This window comes from Trematomus bernacchii, unplaced genomic scaffold (genome assembly GCF_902827165.1).
Source record: "Trematomus bernacchii unplaced genomic scaffold, fTreBer1.1, whole genome shotgun sequence".
Taxonomy (NCBI): Eukaryota; Metazoa; Chordata; class Actinopteri; order Perciformes; family Nototheniidae; genus Trematomus; species Trematomus bernacchii.
In genome coordinates, this window is record NW_022987664.1 from 5,937 (window position 1) to 26,931 (window position 20,995).

Sequence of the window (20,995 nt, forward strand, 5' to 3'; positions counted from 1 at the left end):
TATTATATTAAGTCTGTAAATGATGAGAGAAAGGCAGTTTACGATATATGGATATTTAAATGCTATATAGGGTCGAAAAGAATATGAAACCTGCAGTAATCTGAATTCCTGATCTTATTTTCTAATTATTTTAGAGCTGAAATCAACTGTTAGGAGTTATAGATTCATTAATGCCAAATAAAGTCAATTGCTGATAACATGCTGCTTTCTATTAAATCAGATTTACAGTAAAAGTAGAGCCCTGGCCTCAACATTGAATTAGATGAAAAAATGCTTTGTTCCAACATTTACAAAAACGGGACAAATTTGACCCGAGGACAACAAGAAGGTAAGACCAGTTTAAAATGTGAATATTCAGACACAAATGTGCAATTTTTCTTGCAACTCTTTATTTGGACTAAATCACGCTGAGGATCTCGATGCTAATCTGAACATCTGAGTGTATAAATATCTCTCTGATGTTCGGCCTATTAAATCAGACTTACATTAAATCTAGAGCCCCGGCTTCAACATTGAACTGTTATTTGTCAAAGTGAATATCAGTGATTGTTAACCTTTGTGGCAATTAGATGAAAAAAAACCTTTATTCTAACATACACATTTACAAAACGGGACAAATTTGACCTGAGGAAACAGGAAGGTTAGACCTAGTTTAAAATATAAATTTTAAGACACAAATGTGCAATGTTTATTTATAAAAATGCCTGATTTCACTCTTTGATTTGACTGAATCCAGACTGAAGCTGTTTCCACGCTGAGGATCTCGATGCTAATCTGAACATCTGAGCGTATAAATATCCTCTGATGTTCCTCCTCTTATGGCTGACGGTAACTCGGTGGCATCAGCTGTCTTCGTCCTCCTCAACGTCTCCGGAAACTCAAACTCCACCGGCTCTTTCCAGGCGTCTCAGGTGATCCGCTGGCTGACGTTAAGCATCGGGCTGCCGGCCATCGGGCTCGCTCTGTACACCCTGAAGAACCTGTCCAAAGGTTGTGTGTGTGTGTGTGTGTGTGCGCGTGTGTGTGTGTGTGTGTGTGTGTGTGTGTGTGTGTGTGTGTGTGTGTGTGTGTGTGTGGTGTGTGTGTGTGTGTGTGTGTGTGTGTGTGTGTGTGTTGTGTGTGTGTGTGGTTGTTGTTGCTCACATGTCCAATCACTGATACAATCCTCCCTCCTGTTGTGTACGGGTCAAATCGATTTACCACTTTCATCGATCACAAATATTGTGTTTTGCCTCTAGGCCTTATATCAGGGGTCGGCAACCTTTTTGATATGAAGTGACATTCAAAACAAATTATTTTATCAGCGTGCCGACGATCGTGAATTATCAACGGGGGGGGTGAAGAGCTCGACGCTCGTGAACTGGCGGGGGGAGCCTCGCTGCGGGGAAGCAGTGTGTGGACCTGTCAGCGCAACTTACATGATGCCAAATTTAACAAACAAATTTAAATAATTGGTTTAAACGGCATAATAATAAGGACGATCGTCCGTTCTGTGATTCTCCAGAACACAGATGGCCAGTCCGCCCCTGTGTAGCATGTTATTTCGATGAGAGATGAGCAGATCGCCACTGGGCTTTCAACTAAAGACACATTTGTACAGCTCCTTATGGGTACTGCAATTTGTGAAGTGCTTTCCTCTGTGGTGAAACGATCAGCGGCAGAAAGTCGCCTGGAGTTAAAGAGAGCGGGGCTGCGCTGCGTGCATGGCTTCCTTCTGCAGGGAACGGGGAGAAGCGCTCTGGCGGCGGTCTCGTTCAGGATCCGAAAATACAATTTAAATATTTTGCACACTTATTCCACTTATTCCTAGTGTGCCACTGGTTACGGTGCCGCGTGCCACTGGTTACGGTGCCAGGGGTTGCCGACCCCTGCCTTATATTATGATATTCTCCACAGTAGCATTTGAACAGATGAAACTGCTGATCACAACCACACATTTTGAGGTGTTTCCAGGTCAAATATTATATAATTTTGCTCGATGAAAGTAATTAAGAAGTATCACATTGATCCTTTCTGTTCCTCTCTCCAGGTGAGAACAAAATCCCGATGCACGTCGTGTTCCTGCTCGTCTCTGATATCGTGAGTTTCTTCGGGCGTCCCAGCGTTGACGAGGACTCGGAGTCCAACACCGTTTTCTCCTCTAACCCCACCGACTTCATCTTCTACTTCGGCATTGTCACGAACGTCACCCTTATGCTGTTCATCGCTCAGGAGCGCCATCTCCTGGTGGCCTACCCTCAGTGTCTGCTTTTCTGCGGTAACGTTCGGCGATCTCCTGTTGTCACGTTGTTAATGTGGGCGTCTCCGTTCGGTATTTTGGCCCTCGCCGTGTTGAAATACAGCTTCTGGTTCGCTGTGTCTCTACTCGCTCCGTTCCCTTTCCTCCTTTTCTTCGCCGTGGACTCCTTCAGAGCCGTGATGTGCTCCCGATCCAACCCTAAAACCCCCGAGAGGAGGAGGGCGGTGTGGGGGATCGGAGCCATTTTGGCTAACTACACCTTTCTGTACGTGCCGTTTATCCTCAGCGTCCTCCTGGAGGCTCTGAACTTCGGGGAGACGGTGAAATATCTGGGTCTGGTCTCCCACATGCTGCTGTACCTCAGCCCCCTGGTGGACCCTTTTATTTACATATTCATGACCAAAGGGTTCAAAGAGGTGATGCTGGCGCTGCCCTGCTGTCACAACAGAAGAGAAAACACGAGTCCAACTGTGGAGACTGTGGCCGAGAGCGTGGAGACCAGGCTTTAATTCAGTTTGGGAACAATTGTGTTTGGATTAAACCAATGATAGAGACACTTAACGTCCAAGAATAGACCACAAAGTTAGCAAGTCAGGACGGACCCTGCTCATCAAGGACTCGATTAACTAATCAAAAAGGACAAAGTGCAGTGATGGTAAAATAACTCAGGTCTTTTACTCGAGTATAATGGCCAATACCACATTTTAAAATACTCTGTTACAAGCAAAGGTCCTGCAAACTAAATCTTAAGCAAGTAAAATGTACCTTAAAGGTTGGGTAGGTAATTCACTTCAGAAACACTTGTTATATTCCATGGAATGCTCTTAACATCCCGATAGCAATGAATACATTAAATGCTTTGACAATAAATACATCAAAAAATATCATCTGTGGAAGCCGTGGCACTGTAAAAAGCACGACCAATCATCTGAGCCGGCCCGGCTAAAATAACTGGATGGCCTACCTGCCTGTCAGCCTTCCATCTGTGCACAAACTTATCTCGTGCCCTCATTGGTCATGTGCACGTTCGTGTGTGTTGGAGGAGGGGCTCTGTAAGGAAGTCTGAAGGAAGGGGCAGATTATTTTCGGCTGCGTACTTTCAAATTCTAGCGCACTCGAGCTGGTTTCTCCATGCTTACCTACCCTACCTTTAAAGTACCAAAAGTAAAAGTTATTGTGATGCTAACGGACCCTTCATACATCATACGTATGGTAAATTACTGGATTGATGCATTATTGTGTTCATCACAACTGATAGAAGTGGGGCTCATTTTAAATACTTTATTGCTTATATGACAATGTTTACGCACTTACAAAGGACATTTTTATTTTAAAGTGTTTGAGTTATTTATTGTGTTGATTGTCTTAGTTGTAATGTAGTGGTTGTTGTTTACTATTTCTTTAATATCTTTGTTGTCACGATCTCTCCGTATGTGTTCTGTTTTACTTTTTTGGAGACCAGGCTTTGATTCATCAATTTGGGAACAATTGTGTTTGGATTAGAGGCCAAAACCACTCTTCACGTCAAAGAATAAACCATTCATAACAAAGTTAGATTATCGAGGAAAGACTCTAATCTTTCATGGAGATGTTGAAGAACATGAGAAGCAACAATAATCTGCTCGGTGAACTAATCCCCCTTCAAAAGAGGCAGTGCAGTGATGGAAGAAGTACTCAGATATACAGTATTTAGGTAAATGTATTTCACTACATCGCACCACAAGCAAAGTGTCATGTCTGGCCGTATGCTTGAAATAAATAATATGCAGCATTTGGATGTTGCTTAACTGACTGGAAGAGGTCTCATTGTGAATATAGCAGTGATTTGAATGTCTCTATTTATAAAATACTTACCTGTGATGAGGAATAAATAAGGCAGTCGAACACAATATAACTCAAAGAAAGACGGACATTTAATATGGATAACTTCCCAAATGTATGAGTTATAATTTAGTTTGGATGATATTTCATTGAGCATCAAGTATTTATTCATGAGTTTATTTCTCATGTAAAAAACAAAAAGAAACCGTTGTCACAGATTACAGTAACATGATGACGTGTTGGATATGGGATTTATAGATAATTAGGATCATTTACATCCATTGTCCCTGTCATTTCATATCCTTCCTATCTACATCAGTTACTTTAAAAACATAATACATGAGTCCAACACTTATACAATTACAATATTTACATCAGATAATCCTGAGGAATCTTTAATATCAGTGTGTTCTGCTTTGACCTTCATCAGGGTCATCAAACAGCACATGACAAAGAGCATGACAATAAATAGACAACCTATTATACACAGACACACACTGCAGGTCATGTGATCTCAGACCAATCACATCTCCTGAACTGGAATAGGGGCGGGGCTTAATAATGCACATGGGTGAAGCCATATTTAGAGAACTGCATGTAAGGTGCTTCATCTCATAAAGAGGAGGTGTTAATGTTAAACGTGCTTTTACTAAAGGGTTTGATCATGTGTGTATTAAACTAAAGCTCAGATTTTATTCCTGCTTTTTTAAACTGTAGTATGTGCTCATGTGCCTGAATGTGCTTCATGAAAGGCAGGTTTTCCTGTCAATAAAACCATTTCTGATCCTAAATATCTTTCTTTTCTAAGGTCACATTGTTTAGCTGTCTTACATAAAACACTTCAGTAAAAAACATCTTATTGATATTTATTTAATCTTCTTTTTGTTTGCATTGCATTTGATGTTGAGGTAATCCAATACGTTTTAAATTAGACCCCCCAACCCTGTCCATGATTTAAAAAAAAGTCGTTTTGATGTTGTGTAATTCTCACTTCTACCATCAGATGGCGACAAAACTCCCACATATAGTATTAAAGGTCCCCTATTATACTGTTTTTCATCAATATATTACATGTCTCAGATATATCCAGAGCCTGTCTCTGATTGGCTGAAACACCAAACAGATCATTGCAGCATTACCCATAATCCCCTCTTTTTCAGCCCTGTTTCCAAAGTGCTGATTCTCTGTCTGTTACTTTAGATGAAAATAAGGAGCCCCTCCCCACGCCCCTCTGAGAGAGATTTGGTTAAAAATAACTCAATGGTGCTCTAGGAGGAGATTCAGGTGATAAGGTGGGGGGGGTTTACCTTGGTTGGTGATTGGCTAATGGTTACACAAGACAACACATCGTTATGACATCACAAAGTGGCCAAAATCTGATCAGCTCATTTTCAGACAGGTTTTTATAGAAATGGATCAGGACAAAAAGAGAGAGAATCTTTGTTCCTGAAACTTTCAGTCTCTTTACACAGAGGGGACACATGTTGATGTAGAAGAGACATAAAGAAGAGGGGACACATGTTGATGAAGAAGAGACATGAAGAAGAGGGGACACATGTTGATGAAGAAGAGACATGAAGAAGAGGGGACACATGTTGATGAAGAAGAGACATGAAGAAGAGGGGACACATGTTGATGTAGAAGAGACATGAAGAAGAGGGGACACGTGTTGATGTAGAAGAGACATGAAGAAGAGGGGACACATGTTGATGTAGAAGAGACATGAAGAAGAGGGGACACATGTTGATGAAGAAGAGACATGAAGAAGAGGGGACACATGTTGATGTAGAAGAGACATGAAGAAGAGGGGACACATGTTGATGTAGAAGAGACATGAAGAAGAGGGGACACATGTTGATGTAGAAGAGACATGAAGAAGAGGGGACACATGTTGATGTAGAAGAGACATGAAGAAGAGGGGACACATGTTGATGAAGAAGAGACATGAAGAAGAGGGGACACATGTTGATGTAGAAGAGACATGAAGAAGAGGGGACACATGTTGATGAAGAAGAGACATGAAGAAGAGGGGACACATGTTGATGTAGAAGAGACATGAAAAAGTGGATTTTGCAGAATAGGTGACCTTTAATTCACCAACACTGTCTTCTGCTCCACGTCCTGGATGGTCTCCGGCAGCCTCTCCTTCAGGGTCTCGGGCAGCAGCAGCGCCACCAGGCCAGAGACTGAGGCCACGGAGCAGATGATGATCTGAGGAAGAGGAGTTCAGACGTCCTCCAGCATCAGAATTAGAGGAGCCACAGAGACCCCCAGACGACTCATGACGCTGCAGTAGCCCAGGCCGTTCTGCCTGGAGAGAACGAAGGGGACGGTGAATCATTAGAAATGGTAATGCAATATATTATTTTTAATAATAATATGTTTTTGTTTTTTTGTATAATTGTTTTGTGTTATTATATATTATTTACATTTATATTTTTACGTATTTATTTTTATTATATTTGAGTAATTTATATTTATTTATTTATGTATTTCAATTTTTTTCCAAAATTGCAATCAATAAAGTACTTATCTATCTAACTATCTATCTATCTATCTATCTATCTATCTATCTATCTATCTATCTATCTATCTATCTATCTATCTATCTATCTATCTATCTATCTATCTATCTATCTATCTATCTATCTATCTATCTATCTATCCATCCATCCATCCATCCATCCATCCATCCATCCATCCATCCATCTATCTATCTATCTATCTATCTATCTATCTATCTATCTATCTATCTATCTATCTATCTATCTATCTATCTATCTATCTATCTATCTATCTATCTATCTATCTATCTATCTATCTATCTATCTATCTATCTATCTATCTATCTATCTATCTATCTATCTATCTATCTATCTATCTATCTATCTATCTATCTATCTATCTATCTATCTATCTATCTATCTATCTATCTATCTATCTATCTATCTATCTATCTATCTATCTATCTATCTATCTATCTATCTATCTATCTATCTATCTATCTATCTATCTATCTATCTATCCATCCATCCATCTATCCAACCTGACGACCGTGGGGTAAAGCTCCGTTGTGTAGAGGTAGACGGTCGTGAAGGCAGCTTCGGACAGACCTTTTCCAAGAATGCCGACAATAATACGCAGATGCCACAGATCTAGAAAGAAAGTTTCAAGTGTCAATTTTCAAAGCTTTATTGTCATTTGCACAGCAGCTACAGTGTAGATATCGCAATGAAAAACTGAAGTCCCAACAGAGCAACATATATATAGGATAAAGAAAGTAAATCCAAGTGTCAATTGACCGTTCACAAAACAGCCTAGAAAAGGACCCGTGTGTGTAACCGGTGTCGATTCGCGGTGTCTGCGTTGTGTTTATGTTGTTGATGGATGAGACATATAACGAATCAGTAGTTATTATATTAGTTTTTCCTCGCACTGACTCTTCTCACGTGAAACACATTCACAAAAAGGGAAGAGGAAATCTTGAAGGACACAATATAAAGTGGGGAAGTCCCCAAAAAAAAAAATCTTCTGAGTACAGTGACTGAATTTTGGAGGTTCCGCCCACTGATTTCCGACCTAGTCAGGTAGTGAACGTTTAATAAGTGAAGAACACAGAATTATGAAATAAATGTGATTATACTAAATGATTTACAAATAAATATTTAACATTAAAGACCATTGCATATTTACAATTGTTACATGTTTACGTTACGTGCGCCGGGTGAAAATGGCTGCCGTGTCTTTGGCTCCTCTCCAACTCTGCCTCTTTTTCGTATTATTTCAGTGTTTGTTTACTTTTCGCCGTGTACTTTTAACCTGGTCCGCAACATGCGAGCCGACCGCACCAACTCTGCTATACATTATAGCAGAGAGGAACTTCTACAGATCAGACCTGTACTATTGTATCTGTTGTATTGTGTTGGAGGAGCCTGTGACCTCAGATGTTCATTCTCATATCTACACTGTAGCTCTGTACACATGACAATAAAAGCCTTGAAACTTGAAAATGTAAACGTGTTCCTGTCACCTTGAGGTAGGAAGATGTTGATGGCGATGCAGAGTCCCGTCAGCAGCTTGGCGGGCACTTCGATGGCAGCGTAGATGAAGTGTGTGAGGTAAATGTTCAAACCCAAGCCGCTGATGTTCAGGCTGATGCCGTAATACGTGGAGGAAACGCCATACCTGCAGGATACGATAAACAACACATCGTTGATCATTCATGTTAAATTAAAATATATTTCTAGATGTTTTTTCGAGACGATACCCACCAAACAATCCCAGTCAGAAGAGCTAGTTTCCTCATCTTCGGGGTCTTGATCAGGTCGAGGTATGTGTAGTTTTTGTCCTTATTTTCCTCGTTTTCAATGCTGGACAGTGTCTGTTCAGAGAAAGAAGTAAGGTTAAATACTTTTAGACATCCCATTGACAGAGTTATTATTGGCTGTCATTATTTCCTTCCCTTAGAAACTTAAGGTTTTAATATGACTTTTTCCTGTTTGATCTGTCCTTTCAACACCAATCATCCCTCTCTTTAACAACAACCCTTAAATGGCCATGCTCATGTACATATTAAGTAGTTAAAGTCACATTGTTATATTGTAATGTCATGGTTTATGCAAGTGGTACTTTGTCAACTTGGTTGTGCTTGGTCTGATATATTTGGGAACATTTGGGGTAAAATAAATGTTATCACGTCAAAATATATAAGCTTCAGACAGCGACATCGACATCGAGCTCAAACTCACCTCCAGTTTTATTTTGTCCGACAGATCTCCTCTCTTGTTGAATTTGGCACATTTGTCGAGGTAAAACTTGGCTTTCTCCACTTTCCCATGAGCCAACAGCCAGCGGGCAGACTCAGGAATCCACCTGCAATCATACATTTATAAATACATATGTCAATTATATTCACAATTATTAACAATAAGATGAAACATGGAGGAAGACCTACTTTAAATAACATTAAAAACAACTTTGAGTGGAACAAGAGGACGTCTAAATTGTTCATTTTGAAACCAGTGGTGGACATTTTTTGTTTTCTTTGTATTGTTTCTGTTCTGAAGCGTCTTTGAGCATTAGGAAAAGCACTATAAAAATCCCATGTATTATTATTATTATATTTACTAGGCTACTGTACTGAAGTCTAATTTTGAAGTACTTTGACTTTACTTGAGTATTTCACGAAACATGTGTGTATCAGAACTATGTTTGCCTAAAATAGTATAATGGTACTTCAGGCAACAATATTGACAAACTTATAATGCCTTATATGTAATAATACAGTATATCACATATGGAGGTAATTCTTTCCAGAGATTTAGTACTTTAGGTATACATTTAGCTGATAATAGTTCTTTGACTTAACTGAGATTTTGAATGTAGGATTTACTTGTAATGGAGTGTTTTTTAATTAATTTATTAGTAATTTTTCTTGCTTAAAGGATCTTCTTTTATCTCAAATTATTAATAATAATAATGATAATAATACATGTTATTTATATAGCGCTTTTCCTGGGGCTCAAAGCGTTATATGTTGTAATATAAATTATATAATATAACAGTAGCTTTTTGAGAAGCGCTTTGCATTTCCATTGTTCATTTTGTTGAAAACTTTGATGTGTTTCTCTCACCACCAGGTCAGGATAGCGAGTCCCAGCGGAGCGGTGGCGGTCATGGTGAGGTTTCTCCAGTCGTTCACCAGGTAGGCGAACGCAGCCAATAGCATGTTCCCTAAACACCAGGAGAGACTGCCGATCACACCGATAAACGACCGGTGGTCCGTGTCCACCCACTCAATACCTGCAAGGTGGGCAAAACAACAAGTCAATTATATTGCAACTCATTTCTCTTTTCCTTGGATTTCCATGGTAGTTTGAGTATACCTGAAAAAAAAGTTGTACAAATCTTGTACACTATTCAATAAAGGCTCTATCTACCTGCAGAAATATACCAACTGTGATCTATATATCTTATCTATGACCTGTTAAGATCTGTTATAACACAGCCTTGTTGAATACTTGATTCTGATTGGTCAATTTGGACATTCCAGTCTATTATTGTTCGCTAGCAGACCGTTGCTAAGGAGAATAGACCGTTGCTAAGGAAAACAGACCATTGCTAAGGAGTATCAAAAGGACCATGTGAAGTCATATCAATCCGCAGAAAGAAGTCCGGTCAATTAAACGTCAGCTGTGGACAACAAATATTAGTTTCCTCCGTCAGAAAACCAAGTGGATTCATTTTTGTACTCATTTAGAAGAAGACAGACAGGAAGTAAACACTAAAGGGGAGGCGTGTGTTGCAGTGGATTGTGCGTTGGTGTTCGGATCAGGGGGTCACAGGTTCGAACTCCACTGCAATCAGCATGTCGTTGTGTCCCTGGGCAAGACTCTTCACCCCAAATTGCTCCTGTGGGGATTGCCCAAAGTATTGAGTATGTAAGTCGCTTTGGATAAAAGCATCTAACAAGTGACATGTAATGTAATGTAAAGGGAACAGCAGAAGAAGACAGACAGGAAGTAAACACTAAAGGAAACAGCAAGGCTGAAGTCGAATAGTCCATTTAGCTTAGGAACCTTCCTAACGGAGTGAAATGACCCGGAAGTCCCTCAGTGGCAGCCATGATAAGTGCCGTTCGAATTCTCTAAATGAAAGGAAAGGAGGTTTCAAACTTCCTTTATAACCTCCTTTAGCTTAGGAACCACTGGACCTCCCTTTACGAAAGGAGAGGAGAAAATGCTGCCCCACAATGCCTTGCAGCTGCAGCATTTACCGTCACACAACAGTCGGCCACAGTCGGCACTTGCCAAACTGCTTTGTTTTGAACGTTCATCAGTATTATAATCAAAAAGAGAAATATGAACGTTAGTTTTTACTGAAATGATCAAATAAAGTCAACATTTCACAGTCTTTACTGAGCTGTGTGGGGTTTGTTCAACTTTTAAAAGATGTTTGAATGGTGATATACACAGTGATAGATGTTAAGGACTAACGTTTATAATAAATACATTTGTATTGATTTTAAAATCTTTTCATACAATCATACGTATTGGGATCCTTTGTATTAATGTGGACCGGAGGGAGAGGGTGACGAGCATAAGTTTCACTTTCCTTTTTTATTTCAATTCCAACTTTGGTCATGAAGAATATGTTTCTCTGTTGTCCACGTTCATAAAGCATAAAGCAACAGCATCAGAGAACGGTGCAGAGTCTCTAGATGAGTTTACAGTAGTCCCTCGTTCCTATTAAACATCCATGTTGTAGTCCGCTGTATAGAAAACTGTAGTTTCCATGTTTTCCCACAGCAGCAGACGCACATTCATGACGTCCACTGGCGCATCATAAACACGTCGGATAGTGGAAGTGCAGTCGGATTCTCTAAAGTACTGCAGTCTCTTCTCCTAAATCCTTTTGAATTCTCCTATCGACTATCCCTTAACTGTTAAACCCCACGGACCCACCGAAGGGTCCGAAAATGCTACATCTGCTAGCACCAGTGTGATCTCTGAAGTTTCATTTATGAAACTATTAATGTTCCACACCCAGCTGACGGGAAGAAACTCAGCTAACTGACTATACAAAAAAAAAAAAAAAAAAAAAAAAAATAATTCCCACAAGAAGCCTTTCAATGAGCCCTTAGCAAATACGGACTAATGCTATTTCTGCTCATAACTCACAAAAATGATCATTTATAATTATACTTTCTGCACAAACAACACATCATCTGAAAGCTGAGATTCCACAGATTCCATTGGCATAGGTCTCATCACTGCACGGCCAGAACTCACTGAGCTAGCAGCCAGAACATAGCAAATAAACAACATCAGTTTTCAAATCCATGACAATAATTAGCAGGTTAAATTTTACAATAATTTTTTTTTTTTTTTTTTATGGAATGAATAACTATAGTGATGATTCAATGTTATAAAATGATTTTTACAGTCTGGTACCTGAAAAAGGTCAAATGGCACTGATGGAACCAGATGTGCCCAAATGTGCCCAAAGCTTAGTCCGCCTGGACTTTTTTTCCCTAAATATCTCTAAAAAGGTCAATTTTCACTTGTTTTGCCTCAATCTTGATACAGGGTACTTATTATATGTTATAATTTGGATTCCTAAAGCTTTTAGGCTACTAACCCATCATCCAAGGGTGGTTTTCACTATAAGTAATGGTTTTTTGTTAGGCGGAGGTAAGAATTTACACTTTTTTACTATGTTCCATCTGAATTCACTCTGACACAGAAACATCTATATTGATTCTGACACATTTACATCCATCTCACAGATGTAACCTTGCTTTGAGAAAAAAGATTATTAATTTAACCCTTTTAGAAGTGAAGTTATAGTCATTTGTTCTGGGCATGTCATTTTCGAGCCTGAAACCTGAAAAACAGGCTTGGGGTCTAACAGGGGTTTAACCCCGTGACGTTTCACTCAGAGGTCAAGGAATAGACGATAGGGTTAGACGTTAGGAGCTGATTTTTGGATTATCCGACCGCAACCCAGAAGAAGACAGACACGAAGTAAACACCAAAGGAAACAGCAGAAGAAGACAGACACGAAGTAAACACTAAAGGGAACAGCAGAAGAAGACAGACGGGAAGTAAACACTAAAGGGAACGCAGTATGCAGTGTTTAAAGACTGGTTAATGTTAAAGAAACTGTGAACAGACGGCCAGTTACAGTAAAACCTCGATCAGTGCTGCCCTTATCATAACAACCTAGTGAGGCGGTCCAACAACATCATCTCTGACCCAAAGCATGTTCTGAACAGTGAATATGAACTGCTACCATCTAATCGGAGATACAGGGTCCCACGATTCAATAAGGTCAGACTGAAGCACTCCTTTGTGCATCAGCCAATCCTCACAGTAAATACAGAGCTGAATCCCAGATCAAATGCACGCTGAAGCCTCTTTGAGCAGCTTTTCTCTCACTGATTGTGCTGTTATGTTAAATGTTTGTTGTTTGTGTTTCATGTATTTGTGTCTGGATATTTGTCTGTTGATGTTGGACTTGGAGCTGCTGTGACGCAAGTCAAATTTCAGACTTGATCTGACAAATAAAGTAATATCGTATCGTATCGTATCGTATTCACTTTAAATGACATATTTCTTAGTATTTTGAGACACTTGGTTATAGCAATTTCGCAATGTGTTGATGTGTGACATGTAATACTTTAAGTGGTTTATTTTAAGCTGGTATTACAGTCAGCAAAAATGCTCCAGTTACAGAAAACCAGAAAAAAATAAAACAGTTCTGCCGTTATTTTAAGTTCCGTTGCTGTCGATGCACTTCCATATGTTGTTAAGAACTTACTGAGAACCACCGAGTTTACGCCGATACCCGTCAGTCCGAACCCGGTGAAGAACCTGAGGACGGCGAACACAACGTAGGAGTTTGCAAACGCGCTGGAGAAGCCGAACACGGCGGCCATGATGTACGAAGCAAGAAGAGTGTTCCTCCTCCCATACCTGGAGATAGATATAAAGTAGATTAAAGATGGTAAGATAAACATCAGCGGAGATTTGTGATCAGAGAAGGCAAAAGTACACACATCCTTTACTTAAGTAGAATTACAGATACTCGTGTTTAAAAATACTCTGGTAAAAGTAGAAGTACTGACTAAACTTCTTTACTCAAGTCAAAGTAAAGAGGGCTTTGAAATGTACTTCAGTAAAAAGTACCCATAACTAGCAGCTGTTTTAAAGAGTACCTGACCTCCCTTTATATTAATAGAACAATAATGTCATTGTTAGCTAATGAATGTTTCCATGCTGAACAACGGCAACATGGCAACGTTTTCATTGGTCCCTCTTCTTTAGAGAAGACCAGGAAATGATGGATACACGGATCGTGTTCAAATCAATAGGCACGCAATGACTCTAAATAATAATGATCACGCCACCAAACACACATTCAAACTAAAGGAACCAGCCTGTTTGGAAAATGTGAGAAGTAGAAAGTACAGGTATTTGTGTTCAAAATGTAAGAAGTAGAAAGTACAGGTATGTGTGTTCAACATGTAAGAAGTCAAAGTAAAAAGTAGTCAGAAAAATAAGTAGTGGAGTAAAGTACTGATACCAGAAACATGTACTTAAGTACAGTAACAAAGTATTTGTACTCCACTCATTCCCACCTCTATTTGTGGCACAGTTTCCCATCAAAGTGAAGACCAGTGGTAGAAGATAAGTAACATTTACTCAAATATGTTTCACACTTTATATTCACCTGTCAGAGAGGAATCCAGACGCTATGGAGCCGATCATCACTCCAAAGAAGAAGATGGAGCTTGTGGTTTGTGTCAGGCTTTTCCTATCACAGACGAGGTCCCACTGTGAGGCAGATCACAGAGAAAACAGCATCAGATCAGTTTATCTGTTTCATCATGCAGGGCCCTCAAACACAACCATTTTCTCATAACTTTGTCTCCTTGTGAGAATTCAGTTTGTTTCTGAGAATTAAGACGTTTATCTTAAAGGTCCCATGACATGCTTTTCCGGTTATTACCCGTCCCCTTGTGTGTTATGTAGCGTTGTATGTATGTAAACGGTTTGCAAAGTCACAAACCCTCAAAGTACACCCTGTAGCGAGTAAAACTCTAACACAGAAAAGACCTGTGTGCTCAGGCTGAGCTCCGCAGTGTCTCGATATCTCGCAGACCCCACGCAGCAACCAGGAAACGACACCAGTAATCCAGCTCACACTGTCCGTTCCTCGAGCCTCAAAGGGCGGAGCAGCGAGCCCCGCAACGTCCCGCCAACACGGCACCCAGACCCCACGTAGCATTCTCATCTGTTTGTCCTTACTGGTGTCATTTTCTGGTTGCTAACAAACGCCATTGTAACACATAAACACTGATGTTCAGCTGTAATGGTGGTTGACTAATCAGAACAGAGTGGGTGAGCTGACCAATCAGAACACAGTGGGCTCATAGGGAGTGGGGGTCAGGAGCTCCAACAAGGCGTATAGGACAGAGAGTGAATACACATACTATAGAGAGATGCTGTATGAGAATCAATGTGATTTTGGAACATTGAACAATGTAAATCTATTCTAGTAGACCTCAACAATGGATTATGATCAGTAGAAATGGCCATGACATGGGACCTTTAAAATCCTGACTTACTCAGAATTATGATTTATTTTTTTTTTCAGTACTATTTGTATCAGATGTCTGACTTTTTTCTCCGAATTCCGACTTTTTTCAAAAAATCCTTACTGGTCCCGCGTTTTGCTCTCGTCTATAAATTACAACTTTTTTGTCAGAATTAGACCTTTTTTCAGAGTTCTTACATTTCTCAGAATTCAGACTTCTTCTCAAAATTCCAACTTTTTTAAAGACCTCCGACTTTTTTTCAGAATTCGGACTTTTTTCTAAAAATGTTGACTTTTTTCTCAGAATAAAAAAAATAATCTTTTGGGCAGATCTTTAAGTGATTATTAAAGTTTTAGCCCCACCTACATTATTTTTGGGTGAAGTCAAAACGTCTGCTCGCTGAAATGTGTTTTATATGATATCTTTCACACAATGTTTGATCACTGATAAAAGCATTGTGTCCTTACCTCTGTTGCCAGGGTGGCGGTGAAGGTGGAGTTGTCGTAAACCTATCCGCTCTGACACGGTACCGTTGTCGCCTCAAAGAGTTTGGATCCGTTCACCAGGAGCTGAAACTGTGGCTCTGCAAACATCTCACAGGATCTGAAGCCGCCATCTTCTCCTAAAGGAAGGCTGACGGTCAGTCTCTGCTGCTGGGTCAAATTTCTAAAGAGTCCTCCATTTTCCAGAGTGCTGATATCACAGCGGTGAGGAGGTAACGCCGCAATAAAGTTATTCAACATGTAGTGACAGGGCAGCACGATTCTTGGGGCACATAGCAGGACGATGATGACGATTTGGAAAGGTCCAAAACCGCCAATTTCCTCCAGGATGTTCTCAAACTTCATCTTCACCGCGTGTCTAAAAGAACACATTTAGAGTTGATTTAAGGATACATACATATTTTATTTTTTTCGGTCTTTCACAAATACACAACACAGTCTCACGGCATTTCGTGTTATAGTCACGAAATTAATCTATTGATTCGTGTTCACCAACACGATTTTCGCATTTTTTTCGTGTCACACAGAATGATTTTAAAAGCAATGTAAATAATAACAAATTAGAAGGAAAAGCAGATTTAAAAACTACAGATTTCAGTATTCTGACACAGAATTACTTGAGAAGCAATGTATTTCTATTGGTAGTATGTTTCGTGCCTGCACCAAATAATAACACATTGGAAGGAAAAAAGATGACATAAAATACAGATGTCAGTATTCTGAGGCTCTGAGCCATTTCTTTTCCTCACTGACGGCAAAAAAACTCCGACATTATACGATTTAAAATAAAAGGGTTAGGGTTAGGCTTAGGGTAAGATATTGAGTAAGAAAATGTTTTTATGAACCACACAGCTTCCAGTCTTCCAAGACCCGACCGGACAACAAGACGTGATGCAGGCACGAAACATAGTACCAATAGAAATACATTGCTTTTAAAATCGTTCTGTGTGACACGAAAAAAATGCGAAAATTGTGTTGGTGAACACGAATCAATAGATTAAATAAATGTTGTGACTATAACACGAAATGCCGTGAGACTGGGTTGGAATACAGTATGTCCAACATTCATGACAAAAAGTTGTAAAGATAAGATAAGATAAGAAGTACTTTATTGATCCCAATTTGGGAAATGTTTGTGTTGCAGCAGCATCAAAAGACATGGCATAGTAGCCAATACAAATTAAAAGACAAGAAATAAACAAGAAAGTAGAAAATATACATGTTGAATTTACAAATGAACAATAACAAGATATAAAGCAAGGTATTACATAAGTCAACAACATCTGTTTACCCAGAAGTCTTTTAACTTGTTTTACCACCTACCGTATTTACATGTTATTTTTAAACTATCTCTTTTATGCATGGTATTTATGAATCTGTTATTCCATTGTGTTTATTTATTGTGTTCCTTTCTGTTGTCTTCTTATTAAGTGTTAATGATGATGTAAAGCAGTTTGAATTGCCTGTCTCTGAAAATGTGCTATATAAATAAACGTACCTTACCTTACAAGTTGAATTACTCACCTAGCATAGATTTGATGCACTACTTAACCTGATAGTGCTGCACTTCTCTCTACAAAGTGCTCTGTTTCCGTTGTAACACTTTATGTAAGCTCTGCAGACGCCTCTTTCTGATCATTAACCTTTGCTTCACCTTTGGAAATGGTCACAAATTATGAAATATGATTAAACATTAGACCTAAAATGACCGGATGGAAGGAGTTTTGTCAATTATTTTTTGAAGACTGTAAATACTCCCAATGATTATCTATGTCCTTTAGCTGTTTTCCCAACAAGTCACACATTACCACGAGAGCTGGGGTGTTTTTGAATGATGTTGTTCGTGCTTAAACTCAGAGTTAAAGTGAGCAGAAGGAAAACAATAGCGGCAGTTGGGTAATACTTTCAATGGAGACGCATTTATGGTGCATTATGAGGGCATTACTTCACTCATAAACACACATATTGCTCATCAATGATAAGTTATTATCGTGTGTGATGAGTTAAGTGAAGTATATATCGTTTTTCCATGCATCATAATATATTAGACTTGACTTTAAAGAGTCCTCTCCTGCTGATGTTCAGGTGTTTATCAGTGTAGTGTCTCTACTTTAAAGAGTCCTCTCCTGCTGATGTTCAGGTGTATATCAGTATGTAGTGTCTCTACTTTAAAGAGTCCTCTCCTGCTGATGTTCAGGTGTATATCAGCATGTAGTGTCTCTACTTTAAAGAGTCCTCTCCTGCTGATGTTCAGGTGTATATCAGTATGTATCGTCTCTACTTTAAAGAGTCCTCTCCTGCTGATGTTCAGGTGTATATCAGTATGTATCGTCTCTACTTTAAAGAGTCCTCTCCTGCTGATGTTCAGGTGTATATCAGTATGTAGTGTCTCTACTTTAAAGAGTACTTTCCTGCTGATGTTCAGGTGAACTGTCAACAGGAGGGCGGGGGGAGCCTCGCTGCAGGGAAGCAGTGTGTGGACCTGTCAGCACATGATGCCAAATTTAACAAACAAATTTAAATAATTGGTTTAAACGGCATAATAATAAGGACGATCGTCCGTTCTGTGATTCTCCAGAACACAGATGGCCAGTCCGCCCCTGTGTAGCATGTTATTTCGATGAGAGATGAGCAGATCGCCACTGGGCTTTCAACTAAAGACACATTTGTACAGCTCCTTATGGGTACTGCAATTTGTGAAGTGCTTTCCTCTGTGGTGAAACGATCAGCGGCAGAAAGTCGCCTGGAGTTAAAGAGAGCGGGGCTGCATTGCGTGTATGGCTTCCTTCTGCAGGGAACGGGGAGACGCGCTCTGGCGGCGGTCTCGTTCAGGATCCAAAAATAAAATGTAAATATTTTGCACACTTATTCCACTTATTCCTAGTGTGCCACTGGTTACGGTGCCGCGTGCCACTGGTTACGGTGCCGCGTGCCACTGGTTACGGTGCCGCGTGCCACTGGTTACGGTGCCAGGGGTTGCCGACCCCTGCCTTATGTTATGATATTCACCACAGTAGCATTTGAACAGATGAAATTGCTGATCACAACCACACATTTTGAGGTGTTTCCAGGTCAAATATTATATAATTTTGCTCGATGAAAGTAATTAAGAAGTATCACATTGATCCTTTCTGTTCCTCTCTCCAGGTGAGAACAAAATCCCGATGCACGTCGTGTTCCTGCTCGTCTCTGATATCGTGAGTTTCTTCGGGCGTCCCAGCGTTGACGAGGACTCAGAGTCCAACACCGTTTTCTCCTCTAACCCCACCGACTTCATCTTCTACTTCGGCATCGTCACGAACGTCACCCTTATGCTGTTCATTGCTCAGGAGCGCCATCTCCTGGTGGCCTACCCTCAGTGTCTGCTTTTCTGCGGTAACGTTCGGCGATCTCCTGTTGTCACGTTGTTAATGTGGGCGTCTCTGTTCGGTATTTTGGCCCTCGCCGTGTTGAAATACAGCTTCTGGTTCGCTGTGTCTCTACTCGCTCCGTTCCCTTTCCTCCTTTTCTTCGCCGTGGACTCCTTCAGAGCCGTGATGTGCTCCCGATCCAACCCTAAAACCCCCGAGAGGAGGAGGGCGGTGTGGGGGATCGGAGCCATTTTGGCTAACTACACCTTTCTGCACGTGCCGTTTATCCTCAGCGTCCTCCTGGAGGCTCTGAACTTCAGGGAGACGGTGAAATATCTGGGTCTGGTCTCCCACATGCTGCTGTACCTCAGCCCCCTGGTGGACCCTTTTATTTACACATTCATGACCAAAGGGTTCAAAGAGGTGATGCTGGCGCTGCCCTGCTGTCACAACAGAAGAGAAAACACGAGTCCAACTGTGGAGACTGTGGCCGAGAGCGTGGAGACCAGGCTTTAATTCAGTTTGGGAACAATTGTGTTTGGATTAAACCAATGATAGAGACACTTAACGTCCAAGAATAGACCACAAAGTTAGCAAGTCAGGACGGACTCTGCTCAACTTGGAGCAGCATCAAGGACTCGGTGAACTATTCCCCCTAAAAAGGACACAGTGCAGTGATAGAAAAGTACTTGGGCTTTGATTAATCTAGTTTGGGAACAGTTGTGTTTGGATTAGATGCCAAAAACAATGATAGAGACACTTAACGTTTAAGAATAGACCACAAAGTTAGCAAGTCAGGACAGACCCTGCTCATCAAGGACTCAATGAACTAATCCAAAAGGACAAAGTGCAGTGATGGTAAAAGAACTCAGGTCTTAAAATGTACCTTAAAGGTGGGGTAGGTAATTCAGTTCAGAAACACTTGTTATATTCCATGGAATGCTCTTAACATCCCGATAGCAATGAATACATTAAATGCTTTGACAATAAATACATTAAAAAAATGTCATCTGTGGAAGCCGTGGCGCTGTAAAAAGTACGACCAATCATCTGAGCCGGCCCGGCTAAAATAACTGGATGGCCTACCTGCCTGTCAGCCTTCCATCTGTGCACAAACTTATCTCGTGCCCTCATTGGTCATGTGCACGTTCGTGTGTGTTGGAGGAGGGGCTCTGTAAGGAAGTCTGAAGGAAGGGGCAGATTATTTTCGGCTGCGTACTTTCAAATTCTAGCACACTCGAGCTAGTTTCTCCATGCTTACCTACCCTACCTTTAAAGTACCAAAAGTAAAAGTTATTGTGATGCTAACGGACCCTTCATACATCATACGTATGGTAAATTACTGGATTGATGCATTATTGTGTTCATCACAACTGATAGAAGTGGGGCTCATTTTAAATACTTTATTGCTTATATGACAATGTTTACGCACTTACAAAGGACATTTTTATTTTAAAGTGTTTGAGTTATTTATTGTGTTGATTGTCTTAGTTGTAATGTAGTGGTTGTTGTTTACTATTTCTTTAATATCTTTGTTGTCACGATCTCTCCGTATGTGTTCTGTTTTACTTTTTTGGAGACCAGGCTTTGATTCATCAATTTGGGAACAATTGTGTTTGGATTAGAGGCCAAAACCACTCTTCACGTCAAAGAATAAACCATTCATAAAAAAGTTAGATTATCGAGGAAAGACTCTAATCTTTCATGGAGATGTTGAAGAACATGAGAAGCAACAATAATCTGCTCGGTGAACTAATCCCCCTTCAAAAGAGGCAGTGCAGTGATGGAAGAAGTACTCAGATATACAGTATTTAGGTAAATGTATTTCACTACATCGCACCACTAGCAAAGTGTCATGTCTGGCCGTATGCTTGAAATAAATAATATGCAGCATTTGGATGTTGCTTAACTGACTGGAAGAGGTCTCATTGTGAATATAGCAACGATTTAAATGTCTCTATTTATAAAATACTTACCTGTG

At 40.1% G+C, this 20,995-nt stretch overlaps 1 protein-coding gene and 1 pseudogene across 1 annotated transcript; one reads left to right on the top strand and one right to left on the bottom strand.

Moving 5' to 3' along the window:
* Window positions 1-751: 751 nt before the first annotated feature.
* Window positions 752-2,992, top strand: si:ch211-132e22.4 (G-protein coupled receptor 20). Its single transcript, XM_034135751.1, has 2 exons — window positions 752-990; window positions 2,030-2,992. Exons 1-2 carry the CDS (start codon window positions 819-821, stop codon window positions 2,746-2,748), a joined length of 891 nt encoding a protein of 296 aa, XP_033991642.1. The 5' UTR covers window positions 752-818; the 3' UTR covers window positions 2,749-2,992.
* Window positions 2,993-6,003: 3,011 nt separating this feature from the next.
* LOC117487099 lies at window positions 6,004-16,009 on the bottom strand (annotated as a pseudogene).
* Window positions 16,010-20,995: the final 4,986 nt, after the last annotated feature.